We start from the raw sequence: 12,982 nt of genomic DNA on the forward strand, positions 1-12,982 counted from the left end.
TGGAAACCACATTTCAAAGTTGGCCTCCAAAGCCAACCGTCGACAGGGCATCCTCCGTTGTACAAAGTCATTCAATTGCACCATATGTGTAGTGATGATGGGGTGGATGGGGCCACCTCCCCGAGCGCGAATGTGGATGGAGTGCCAAATAAGTAAATAACACACCCCAAAAAACGTTTTTGTGCTCCATTCGGTTGAACATAAATTTCAATACAACAAACTTGCCAGTCCTGTCCCCCGACACCCTCCCAGAAGTAAATTTGATTACAGGGAATCTAGAACACAGTATGACCTTTTCAATGACCTAATCTAACATAAGTAATAGTAATAATTGGCAACAATAATCTTACTATAATTCACCAAATGTCTGTCCGTCTGTCTGTCTGTCCGTCTGTCCGTTCGAAGGTACCGTAAAAACTGCTGAACTGATCGCAACGATATTTTGGGTGGGTAATCCTGGGATCTCCAGGAGTAAAATCATACCTCTCTGACAGACGCCAGTTCATCTCCATCAATAACTGCAAATCCCCCACTGCTCCCCTCCCCCAAGGTGTCCCCCAAGGTTCAGTTATTGGCCCCCTCCTCTTCATTCTGTACCTGTCCCCCCTTGGAGACTTAATCCACCGTCATGGTCTCCAATTCCACTGCTTCGCCGATGACATCCAGCTTTTCATCTCCACCAAGTCCGTCTCCACCGCCACCCACTCTATCCTGACAAACTGCATCACTGAAATAAAATCCTGGCTTCAAATCAACTTCCTCAAACTTAACTATGATAAATCTGAAATAATCATCATTGGCTCAAAAACGCTCATAAAATCCAACCATAACTTTGCCCTCAACATCGACGGTATCCCAGTATCCACCTCCCCTCACATCCGGAATCTTGGCATCATCTTTGACCAAACGCTCTCCTTCGACAAATACACTAAACAGATCACAAAGACAGCCTTCTTTCACCTGAAAAACATCGCCCGTCTCCGTCCATCCCTCTCCTCTGTGGCTGCAGAAACCCTCATCCACGCCTTCATCACTTCCCGTCTTGACTAATGCAATAGCCTCCTTTATGGTTCACCCTCAACAATCACCAATAAACTCCAATACATTCAGAACTCCGCTGCCCGTCTACTCACCCATTCCCGGACCCGTGACCACATCACCCCCGTCCTTTACAAGCTTCACTGGCTCCCCATCTCCCAGAGAATCCAGTACAAAATCCTCCTCTTGACCTACAAAGCCCTCCATAACCTGGCCCCATCCTACCTGGCTGACCTCCTCTCCAGACACACTCCCACCCGCAACCTCCGCTCTGCTGGTACCAACCTCCTGACCCCCCCCCCCCCATCCGGACCAAATTCAGATCCTGGGGGGACAGGGCCTTCTCCATCGCTGCTCCCACCCTCTGGAACTCACTACCTCACACCATCGGAGACTCCTCCTCACTCACCACATTCAAAACATCACTCAAGACCCACCTGTTCAACACTGCATTCAACATTTAACCCACAGCATCGAACCCCTGACTATCTCCTCTCCTTCTCCCTCCTTTGTGCTTTGAATATTTCCCTATTGATTCTTCTTTTTTTTGCAATTGTTTTTATGTTTTGCTATGCATTGTGTTTTGCACTCTGTCAAAGCGTCTTTGGGCTTCCTGAAAAGCGCTATATAAAATAAATGCATTATTATTATTATTATTATTAAAATAGGCTATTTAGTTTTCCCAATTTCAGCTTTGGTCTCCATCATTCTCAGGTTTGGACATCCGGCTAACATTCGTGTTCGCATAACGTTCATTGTGACGATGTTTTCATTGTGACAATGTTGTTTTCCCGGGTGCCGCACAAACGGCTGCACCGATCGCTGCACAGCTGCACCGATTGAACTCGGTGACCTCGGACAAAGACCTTTTATAAGGACACGGATTGAATCCCTGCCTGAGAGAATTCCATCCCCCTCCCCGCCATCACGGCCATCTCTCCAACTTACAATCCCATGAGATATGCGGAAAGGACGACCCAAAACCAATATAAACATCATTAAACATCATTCGTATGTAAACATCATTAAAAGTAAATAATGACCTCGGCCAAAGTTCAAATGACATGTAATCTCTACATGAGAGAATTCCACATAGCTATTTGGGCGGTGAATACGCTAACAGATCGCTATCTCCATCGATCTTGCCAAGGCCGTAACACCTATAGGCTCAAAATTAACTGTTCATTTGGTAGTTTTTACAATGAAGGAAACATTAACAATGTTGTTAAAAGTTTATTTTGTGATTAATTGGAGCTATATTGTTTGGAATGAAAAAAGAGATATCGAGTTCAAGTGAATGACGACATGCTGTGATGGTTTCTCCTTTCTGAACGTGAACTTCGCGGATCGCCATATGCAGATTCGCCACGGTCCCACGATCGATGTTTCTATACGTGAACGTACCCATTTGTTTGTGAACTGGTACGTTTTTCATGGAAGTCCTTCACGAACTTGCTGTCCATGTCTGACGTGCGACTGAAGGTGCTACAGGAATGTGGAATTTATTGGTTTCATGCTTTAGCATTCGCCATATCTGCATTGCCTGTTTGCTCCTGACCTCCCACCCGTGCGTAGCACGGGTATCTCCCTAGTAAGGATAATAACATGACTCCAACTGCCGCTCCCTATGTGAGCGGGTATACTGGTATATCTAAACAAGGGCTGCGGGTAATGGTGATGGGTAGGGGAGAACGCAATGGGTGGACAAGAAGGATACAAAAAAAATTGGAAGAGTGTGGAGGGAAGCTGGTTTAATGGGGAAATTGTGGATTTATCAACAACAATGACATTAATGTTACTAGCAACGGTACCCGCCCTACGGGTGGGGCTTCAATTGGGAGGCCCAAATGAAAGGGCAAAATATCAGAAATTGAAGGTTTTTTTTTAATTTTAAACGATTTATGTAAACATCCGTTAAATCATATCACACGCAAATCATCAAAATCTAAACAGTGTTTATATACACAAAGAATTAAGTTAAGCACCCCCCCGTTTTTTTACAACCTCGCACATTACAAGGTTGTTGTCGTCAAAACAGTGTAATATACCCATGATATTGCTATATTTTCTGGAGAAGTGATATTATGGTCACATAAAAACATAACAATCATGCCGTTTTCAATATTTTATTCTGAATAATTTAAGGTGAAATTTTTTGGGAATTTTAGGCATATTTTCACCTCAATTTAAGTATGGAGCTATAGGTCCATCACGGACAGTGTGGATGACGTTTATGTTTTCTAACGTACAGTCATTGTTCTGAGAAGACCTCTAGCGATCTTTGCGTCAATAACGTGTGTAGGACCCACGTGATCGGATGGAGCAAGGTGCTGTGACAACCATCCCCTGGCCTGCGTACAGTCCTGACCTGAACCCCCTCGAGCACGTTTGGGACATGTTGGGACGACAAATTGCGAAGATGGTCCCTCCAATAGCCAATCTGGATGAATTGGAACGTGCATTACATCGGGAATGGAACAACCTGCCACAGCAACGCATACGACGGCTTACAGGGTCTATGAGACGTAGGGTTGAGTCAGTGATCCGATCACGTGGGTCCTACACACGTTATTGACGCAAAGATCGCTAGAGGTCTTCTCAGAACAATGACTGTACGTTAGAAAACATAAACGTCATCCACACTGTCCGTGATGGACCTATAGCTCCATACTTAAATTGAGGTGAAAATATGCCTAAAATTCCCAAAAAATTTCACCTTAAATTATTCAGAATAAAATATTGAAAACGGCATGATTGTTATGTTTTTATGTGACCATAATATCACTTCTCCAGAAAATATAGCAATATCATGGGTATATTACACTGTTTTGACGACAACAAACTTGTAATGTGCGAGGTTGTAAAAAAACGGGGGGGGTGCTTAACTTAATTCTTTGTGTATAGAATTTCAATAAAAGCCACATCACTGTTCATATCGGTAAATATTATTCCATCGTGTTTGGAAAAACTGGAAATCTGGAAAATTGAAAAAATTGGAAAATTGGGTAATAAAATGGAAAAACAATGTAGCCTATTTTACTCCAGGGGGTCCCAGGATTACCCACCCAAAATTTCATTGCGATCTGTTCAGTCGTTTTTGCGGTACCTGGGAACAGACAGACAGACAGACAGACATTTGGTGAATTATAGTAAGATTGTTACTGCTGTTGTTGAATCCACAATTTCCTGGGTTTCTTGACTCATTAACATTTTCTGATGAGGCAACTTCTACACCAGTAGTAAATTGAACCACCACAATTGCCACATTAGCTTCCAGAACAATGACTATCATTCACATATCGCCTTGTACCAGCAAGACTAGGCTCCCTGCCACTATGCTTCGATGTGCGACGTTTCTTGATTGGCGTCTTCCCAGATGTCGACGTGGTTAGACATGGAACAATTGCTTGGCCACCTCGCTCGCCTGACCTGTCCCCAGGCCAGACCATCAGACTTCGGCCCCATCAGACTACATTTTATGGGGCTATGTAAAACTGTTGTTTACTCGTGAAAACCACATTCTAAGGATGAACTATTTGCTACGATCCTAACAGCAATTCATAAAATTACTCAGCAACAACTGGAGAAATCTTTCAACAAGTTGGAAAATCGTTTTGAAAGATCTATTATGAAAGATTGTGGTTATGTTGGAGCCTAAAATATTGAACTGTATTGAATAAAAAGTTGATCGTTTCTTCTTCCATGCACCATTTACAGTTTGTTTTATCATGTGTACATCAAAAGTTAGAAAAGTTCCAAGTTGCATCATGACTTTATGGACACCCTGCACAGAGGTTTGTTAATATGTAGTCTATAACTCAAATGAAAAAAACAAAACAGGAAAAGTTGACTAAGTCAGCCATTTTAACACACTTCTGGTCACGATCAGGATGACCTCTGCAATTTAACATCCGTACCCTGGCCTAATGTTGTAACCCAATTTGATAGCATTATGACTGATGGGTCTGGAGAAAAAGATTTTTGAAGGAATTTACCAAGTCCACTATTTTGACACACTTCCAGTCACGTGACCGAAACTAGCTTTGCAATCCCCGTTACCAGTCAAGAAGGGAATCTTGCTGCCAAATTTCAGCCAGATCGGCCCAGCACTTAGGCCGGAAAAGTCGAAATAAGAGATGGGCGGATGGATGACAATACCTTATCTGGAATTGAAATTCCAGTCAAGCGAAATATCCTAAAAGAAAGTCGGCCAGTGGAGCCTCACTCCCAGTGGAGCCCATGAGAGGGGCAGAGCTTGGACTGTGTCAGTGGTGCAATACTCCCTCAGTCAGGAGAGGAGCCCAGCTTGGACTGCATACATAAAGAGCTCATACTGCTCACTCATTCTTCATTTCTTTGATGTATTGATCGACTGGCAGTGTAATGCCGAGTATTGCCCTACTAGTACAGTATACAGGGTGTTCCAAAAACACCCGGACAACTTTGGTTGTTCATTTATCATTTATAACCACAAATGATACAACAATACCCTTTGCTTTATATGATACACAAAACTCATAAAGTTTTGCGCACACCATCAATACACTTCAATGCGAGCTCCGTTTGTCACGCGCAGGCCATCAAGGCAGTACACGAGTTCTTGCCATGTTCAGATCAGCATGTTTGCATACACTGGTGCGCATGCAGCTGTGATCCGAGAATGAAGATCCTGTAAGTTTGCCACCTTGGTGTTGCAGACAACATCTTTGACAAACCCCCACAGAAAAAAAACGCAATGGGGGTTATGTCTGGTGATCATGGGGACCTGGAAAATTTTCATTCAGGATGGCTCGAATGACTAGGGCCCAATGAGGGGAAGGCCGTCCTGTTTAAAAATGATATTGGGTTGCAGGTCTTCAATCAGTGGGAAGGCGAAACCTTCCAACATCTTCATGTAAATTGTTGAGGTCACTGTATCCTTCACAAAGAAAAACTGACCCACCAAGGAGCCATGGAGAGGCCACACCACACATTGACCTTTGGACTCACGTCCTGTATCTGTTCAATGAGCACGTGGGGGAGGGGGGGGGGATTCAGAGCCCCAGATCCTCAATCAATCATGTCGAGTCTCCTCGGGCAATGATGGCATTTCCCATCGTATTGCCTTTCTATGGCTGGTACATACGAGGAAGTGTGTCGTATAGACGGGGAGTTGCCACTCCTCTCCGTCTCTCTGCTGGCCATTGGGGAATTCACCCTCTTCCGCCCATGCTGTTGGAGTCGACTAGACTCTCATCCACCAGATGTGCAGAGCCATCTGCCATTTAAACCGCATGGCTGCAGACCGTTACCCTGGTAAGGTGAGGATCTATGGGATCACCTTGCCCACAGGTGACCTGGGGTTTATGCAAGGCAAGGGCATCCATCTCCCTGAGGTATCAGAAGACACCCACATTCCCATACCATAGATCCTAGATAGATCCCATAGATCCTCACATTGTGCTGGTTGACTTTCCCCGATACATGACAGCAAGCTTCGTCTGTGAACATGACCTTTTTCAGGTAATCTTCATCATCCTCTGTGCAACTGAGCATTTCCATGGCAAACGCCTTGCGTTTGGGTCTGTCATTTGGTTTGAGTTCCTGCAGAATCTGCACCTTATCGGCATAAATCTTCAGCCTTTTATGCAGAATCCTGTGTATAGTGGTATGTAAGTTGTGATGTCACTTCACTGATTACACATAATTTGATGAATCTTTTTTTCAATAACAGCTAAAGCAACCCTTTTTGGACAATTTTTTGGTAGTCCCAGTTCTATGGATATGCGCCAGATTGTTTTTCTGCGACTTTGTTGAAATGCTTCACACACTTGTTCAACATCCGCTTGTGCTTGGTTGACCAGTACTTTTCTGTTTCTGACAACTTCCAGTCTCCTTAAACATCTTGAACCACTCTCTGATACTAGTCAGGATTCCTTCACACCTTGTACAGAAATTACGCTGAATTTGCGTGTCGGATCTCGTCTCAATGAACCATTCAATGCATCGAACTTTCTGCTGTGGAGTCGCCATTCTCTTTTAAATTAAAGCACCAGATCTGAAAATAAAGAAAACTTTGAGTTTCTGTATCATATAAAACAAAGGGTATTGTTGTATCATTTGTGATACTAAGTATATTAACAACTAAAGTTGTCCAGGTCTTTTTGGAACAACTGTATCGTTAATATCACAATGAAAAAAATGGAAGACAACCTTCAACCACCCTCATGTAAATACTTGTTCCTGATAGAGAATAGTCGAAAAATAGTAAAATACATTTGAACCTTAGATCCAAATATCATGTGCATATCATGTGCTATATGCTCAGGTGGGAGCACCAAGCAGATCAATGCAGTTTTTTGTTACGGCCAGATTTTCATTTCATTGACTGGACTATTCACATAAATGTAATATGGTGATTCTTGAGAAATTCTTGCATCTTTCTCACAGAATCAATTGGATCAGAAGCTGAGAGTAATCTGTTGTCAAATCTAATGAAAAACTACAACAAGCGCATTCGACCAGCAAAAGATCCTTCAAGAAGGGTCACTGTCAGGGTCGGAATGACTTTGGCCCAGCTCATCAGCCTTGTGAGTTTGTAAACTTTTTAATAACCCATCATATGCAGTTGTCCCTTTAAAGACAACTTTAGTGTCAAGTCTAAAACCAGACACACCAGTATTCTCCATATTATTAGATTTCTACTTTTTTGCCTCAAAAATAAACATCAACCGGAATAATTGTCAAGATTTAACCCCCCTCCTCCCACCCCTCCACACTCACTGCCAGCAGATGTGGGATAGGTGAAGGTTATCTGAGTGTTCTACTCAGCTCTCATTTCAGACTCTTTTTGATTGAAATTAAAAAAAATTCTGTCCAAAAATGTTGCTTTAGCTAGTTATTGAAAAAAGGATTCATCGAATTATGTACAATCAGTGAAATGATATCACAACTTACAAATATATAAATATTTGTACAACTTACAAATACTCTTTCTAACCATTGACTCACTCTGAGTGAGTGAGCTCTTTTATTTGAATGTTTTAATCATTGCATTTATTAGCCCGGTCCTAGAGATGGGATTTTGAAATCGTGTGTGTGTGTGTGCGCGTGTGTGTGTGTGTACTTAGTTGTTATTTCCATTTGCGGGTTTCAGGTGGTGGTCGGAGTCCTCCCAGGACCCAAAGTATCCATCTCCGCTTCAGTAATCATGGTCCATGGACCAAACTGTTCAACTTTTTCAGAGTTTTCTTCCAAGGGCTCCTTTGAGGATCATCGCCGAAACCCAGATTGCCTCCAGCTGTACTTCATTTGTGGTAATATTCCCGGGGATGTTTTTTGAAATCTCAGCGAGGTTCTTCTTCATCATTCCTGTTGCTCCAATTATCACTGGTGCAACACCCTTACCTTTACTCCCCCATGCCTCATGAATGGAATACATCTTGCATTGGAGGATTATCTCCTTCTCAACATTCCAGGTTTCCGTTTGTAGTTTTCTTCTCTGGAGTATTGTCTTTTATGGTTGTGAGACAGTTATCACCCTGACAGCTTCTTGCTTTGATGCAGAATCATGTCTCTTTGCAAGATGTTTTTCCTCGCAAGAGAAGGTGCAGTCATTATTTTTTACAGAGCACTTTTCTGCTGCTCGGAGTGGCTGCACAGACATAAGGTTTCTCCTATTGTGGAGACCTGTGACTCTTTGCTTCAGATATTTTTCTTATTTTTATCAACACAAGATGTTCTGTCGTTTCCCTGTGCCCCATCTTCATCACCTCCTCCCGTTCTACTGAAGGCCCCTCCACCCCAGGACCCTCCATGCTGCTCATTCAAGAGTCTGGATTGTGCATGATTCACACGGCGTTGCACTCTGCACACTTTACCCCGTCCAACCTTCATTGCCAGGACTGATTTCCCGGCTCCTCAAGCAATGTATCACCACAGTCCGCCTCGCAGCGCTGCCCCGACCTGCCCATTGCAGAGCCGTGTGCATTACTTGTTATTCCCTGTCTCCACATCCAGTGAGGACTTTAACCACAGTCATGCCACCCCCTTCCCCCTTAAAATCTTCGCTTCTTGCATCCAAAGTTTCACGCGGTTCATCGGAGCTACGTCTGTTCACAAAGCGCTGTCTCCATCTATCAGACCCAGTGTTGGTGGTGCTTCGCAGGCATTCTCGTTCAGGTTTCCCTCTCCATTCGCAGCCGCTCCAATCCCCCTTCAAACTTTTGCTTCTGGCATCCGAATTTTTGTGTGTGTGTGTGTGTGTGTGTGTGTGTGTGTGTGTGTGTGTGTGTGTCTGTCCAGGCCATAGCTTTTGACCATCAAAGCCTTTATTTTGTGAATATGGAGACGACAAATTAATAATTTGGTCAAAAGGCCAAAGGAGAGCATCACACAAAATCGTCAATTTTCATCTGATTGACCTGAAATTTTCAGAATTTACATATTGAGTCAATGAATTACTTCAACAATCAAAAGCTAGAAGCCAATTGTTTAATTGTTTTTGTTTTTTATTATATCAAAAGGTCAAAGGTCAAGGTTACATAAAATGGTCAATTTCAATCTGATTGGCTTGAAATTTGAGCAGGGTTTGCATATTGAGTCAATGGAGCCTATTGCATTTGAGGTCAAAAGGTCAGGGTCGCCTAAAATCGTTCTTTTTTTGTATTTTTTTTTTTTTTTGGCCGTTTTTGTCATCTTACTATAATTCACCAAATGTCTGTCTGTCTGTCTGTCTGTCTGTCTGTTCCCAGGTACCGCAAAAAACGGCTGAACCAATCGCAACGAAATTTTGGGTGGGTAATCCTGGGACCCCCTGGAGTAAAATAGGCTATATTGTTTTTCCAATTTTTCCAATTTTCCAGTTTTTCCAAACAAGATGGAATAATATTTACCGATATGAACAGTGATGTGGCTTTTATTGAAATTCTACAAATTCCGTTTAGATTTTGATGATTTGCGTGCGATATGATTTAACGGATGTTTACATAAATTGTTTAAAATAAAAAAGCCTTCAATTTCTGATATTTTGCCTTTTCATTTGGGCCTCCCAATTGAAGCCCCGCCCATAGGGTGGGTACCGTTGCTGGTATTTTGAATTACAGAAGAATAAGTCTGAATACAAAGCGGGTGCAGATGGGCTTTGCATTTTCAGATGCAAGGTCAAAGTCACCTGAAATCGTCAATTATTATTATTATTTTTAGCTGTTTTTGTCATATTTACAATACGGAAAAAGAAGGACGTCTGAATGCAAAGAGGATGCGGATGTGGGCGTTGCCTTTTCAGATGTGCTTTCCAGTTAAATTTTGTTTTACTCAATCTCAGCTGACATGCCTTTCTGAACTTTCTTTTACATCATCAAGCCTAATAAGAGTTGTTTTTAGAGTCGGTATGAGTATTAGAAGAACATACAGTAAATATTATGGAGTATATTGTACATACTGTAAGTATATGCTTACTCTCATTTTATGCATGCATGCACTTTGTTTCTTTAACTCTCTGTCTTATTTTCCAAGATGGTGCTGTATTAATCCACACAAACATCTCAAATATGGTGAAGAACTTCTCCAATGGCTTCATTGATTAGGAAAATATAATAAGAAAGAAAATCTTTATTTTTGGTTGTTCTCTTTTTCTTTTGGGTTCTTCCATTTTTATTTGGTGTCACCATTTATCTGTATTTTGTTTTGTGGATGATAAAGTGCAGGCGATTGTGTGTCCTCGCCAAATTCCCTGCTTGTAGAGTTAGCTACATAATTAGTACCATACTACATGTAGTCGGTGGTTATAGTTCCTTAGTGTGGATATAGCAAGGACATGATGGGCCAAATAGCCTCCTGCTTATTTCCTTGTACAGTATGAGGTTTTTCCTAGTTGCTGTCGTCGAATAACTGATCAATCTGTGTGTAATATTATGTACTTTGCATCAATCAGAATGAAAGACGAGAAGAATTAACAACAAGAATATATCTGAATCTGGTAAGTTCAAGCAATTTCTTGCATACTCATGTTTTGAGCCTCAATCATTCCATTCACCTGTTGTTATTGATGCAGCACATAAATAAATTAATGAAATTGCTTTGAATGATGAATCTGCCAATTTTATGAAATCAAATTGAAAATTTTTATCATCTGCATTCAAGATCCTTTGGATAACTTTGATTTAAAAAATAAGTAAATGGCAACAGTTTGTTTAGTGCTGTATATACACTATACAGTGCATAAGTAGTGTCACTTTGCTGATGATGTGTTTAATAAGAGAATAACTCTCCTTCCCTTAGGCATGGGAAGATCCACGTTTATCCTGGAATCCTGAAGATTATAACAACACGAAGTTTTTTCGTCTTTCATCAAATTATATTTGGCTGCCAGATATTGTTCTTACCAATAAGTGAGCTACACTTTAAAACTATTCTATACAGAAAAATATTGAGATTAGCATATTTGGTGTTCCCACCTGAATTCCGATACATCCTTCTTGCTGGGATTCCAGGTTCAAATCCCATATACAATATTGTTTTGTCCATGCACTTTTTATACTTGTTAGTGCATTGATGTCTCACAATGTACAGTACTTGTCAAAATGTACAGTTACCAGAAACATCTGATGACCAATAATCTCAATAATCACACCAGCCAACCACTTCTCACCTCGACCAGCATTGAGAATGAAGACAGGATCATTTACAGTAATTTCACAATGCACAGATGTACAGTCATGATAATGCTTCTGCTGGAATTTCTTCTGTGACACCAGTATCTGGGCGCACAAGTGATAACCTTGTCTTTAACTCACGGTCCATGAACATTAGTGTAAGGGAACGACCAGCAGCATGATGCAGTCGCTTGCGATAACTCAAAAGGACTCGGGCCATGCGAGTTTGTATAGTCCCTTCAGTAACACACTTTAATCATTCTTTATGATTTGAATGGCCCTCTCAGCCTGCCTATTGCTGGCAGGCTTGTAAGGAACAGAAGTATAATGCCTGATCCAGCTTTTGCTTGCAAAAACTCAGCAATTTTACACTTGTATTAGACGAGCCGTTGTCCAAAACAATGCAATCAGCCATGCATGGCAAACTAGTGGGGCAACTTAGCATAACAATTGTGCATTTTGTGAGGAAAGCACCAAATTTGGCACACTAGTAGACTATCATATTATGAAAAGATCTGGATATTGGGCCATCTCAGATTCAGAGATTTGATTTTTGCAAGATTTCGATTCGATTGGGATCGAAGAGAACACCTTCTTCGTCTTCTGTACAGTGAAGTTGCCAGCCCTGAATTCTCTGGCTACATCTGGGTGCTTCATTGGGAGTGCAACCATGTCCCTCAGGTGAACAGGTACCCACCTGGCATAGTGTGTGTGGTCTAAGGCATGGAACCAGTTCCGTCAGGGCATCAAGGTACGTCGTGAATGAAGCCTGCCGCAGAGAACGCACGTAGACCAGTACCAACATCTCTAGTTCCAGCACAGTTGCCCAGTACTGAAAGTTGGGAATAGCTTCTCTCTGGTGTCTCTGGTGACACCAGTCTTCGAACTCAGGCAGGTCTTCTGCATCATCAGTATATGTCATACAGTGGCGTTCATACGCACGGTGTTGCAGGATGTGCAGTGCCGCTGCAGTGATTTGATGAGCTCTTCTTGTGCGGGTGACGTGGGCAGCTCGCAGGAAGGAGTCGGCCATCCCTGGCGTTGCAATCTCAGCTTGCAAATCTGCAAAATCTGCAAATCTTGCAAAAATCAAATCTCTGAATTTGAGATGGCCCAATATCCAGATCTTTTCATAATATGATAGTCTACTAGTGTGCCAAATTTGGTGCTTTCCTCACAAAATGCACAATTGTTATGCTATATTTAGCTTAGCTGCCAGACTAAACGTACTTTGTAGGTCTTCAATTGTAATGGCATAATTTGTGGAAGGTACAATAACAGTCTCAATCCACTTAGAGTGGCCATCGATG

At 42.0% G+C, this 12,982-nt stretch overlaps 1 protein-coding gene across 2 annotated transcripts in view; it reads left to right on the plus strand.

Annotated features, from left to right (window-relative positions):
• The window catches only part of CHRNB1 (cholinergic receptor nicotinic beta 1 subunit), an 89,958-nt gene that overhangs the window by 1,330 nt on the left and 75,646 nt on the right, over positions 1 to 12,982 (plus strand). For both annotated transcript variants that reach the window (XM_068098756.2, XM_078783221.1), the window contains exons 2-4: positions 7,468 to 7,607; positions 10,952 to 10,996; positions 11,299 to 11,408. In XM_068098756.2, coding sequence (XP_067954857.2) covers positions 7,468 to 7,607; positions 10,952 to 10,996; positions 11,299 to 11,408 — 295 coding nt within the window. The remainder of the gene's footprint in view (positions 1 to 7,467; positions 7,608 to 10,951; positions 10,997 to 11,298; positions 11,409 to 12,982) is intronic.

Source organism: Myxine glutinosa, chromosome 8, assembly GCF_964187855.1.
Source record: "Myxine glutinosa chromosome 8, kmMyxGlut1.1, whole genome shotgun sequence".
Classification (NCBI taxonomy): domain Eukaryota; kingdom Metazoa; phylum Chordata; class Myxini; order Myxiniformes; family Myxinidae; genus Myxine; species Myxine glutinosa.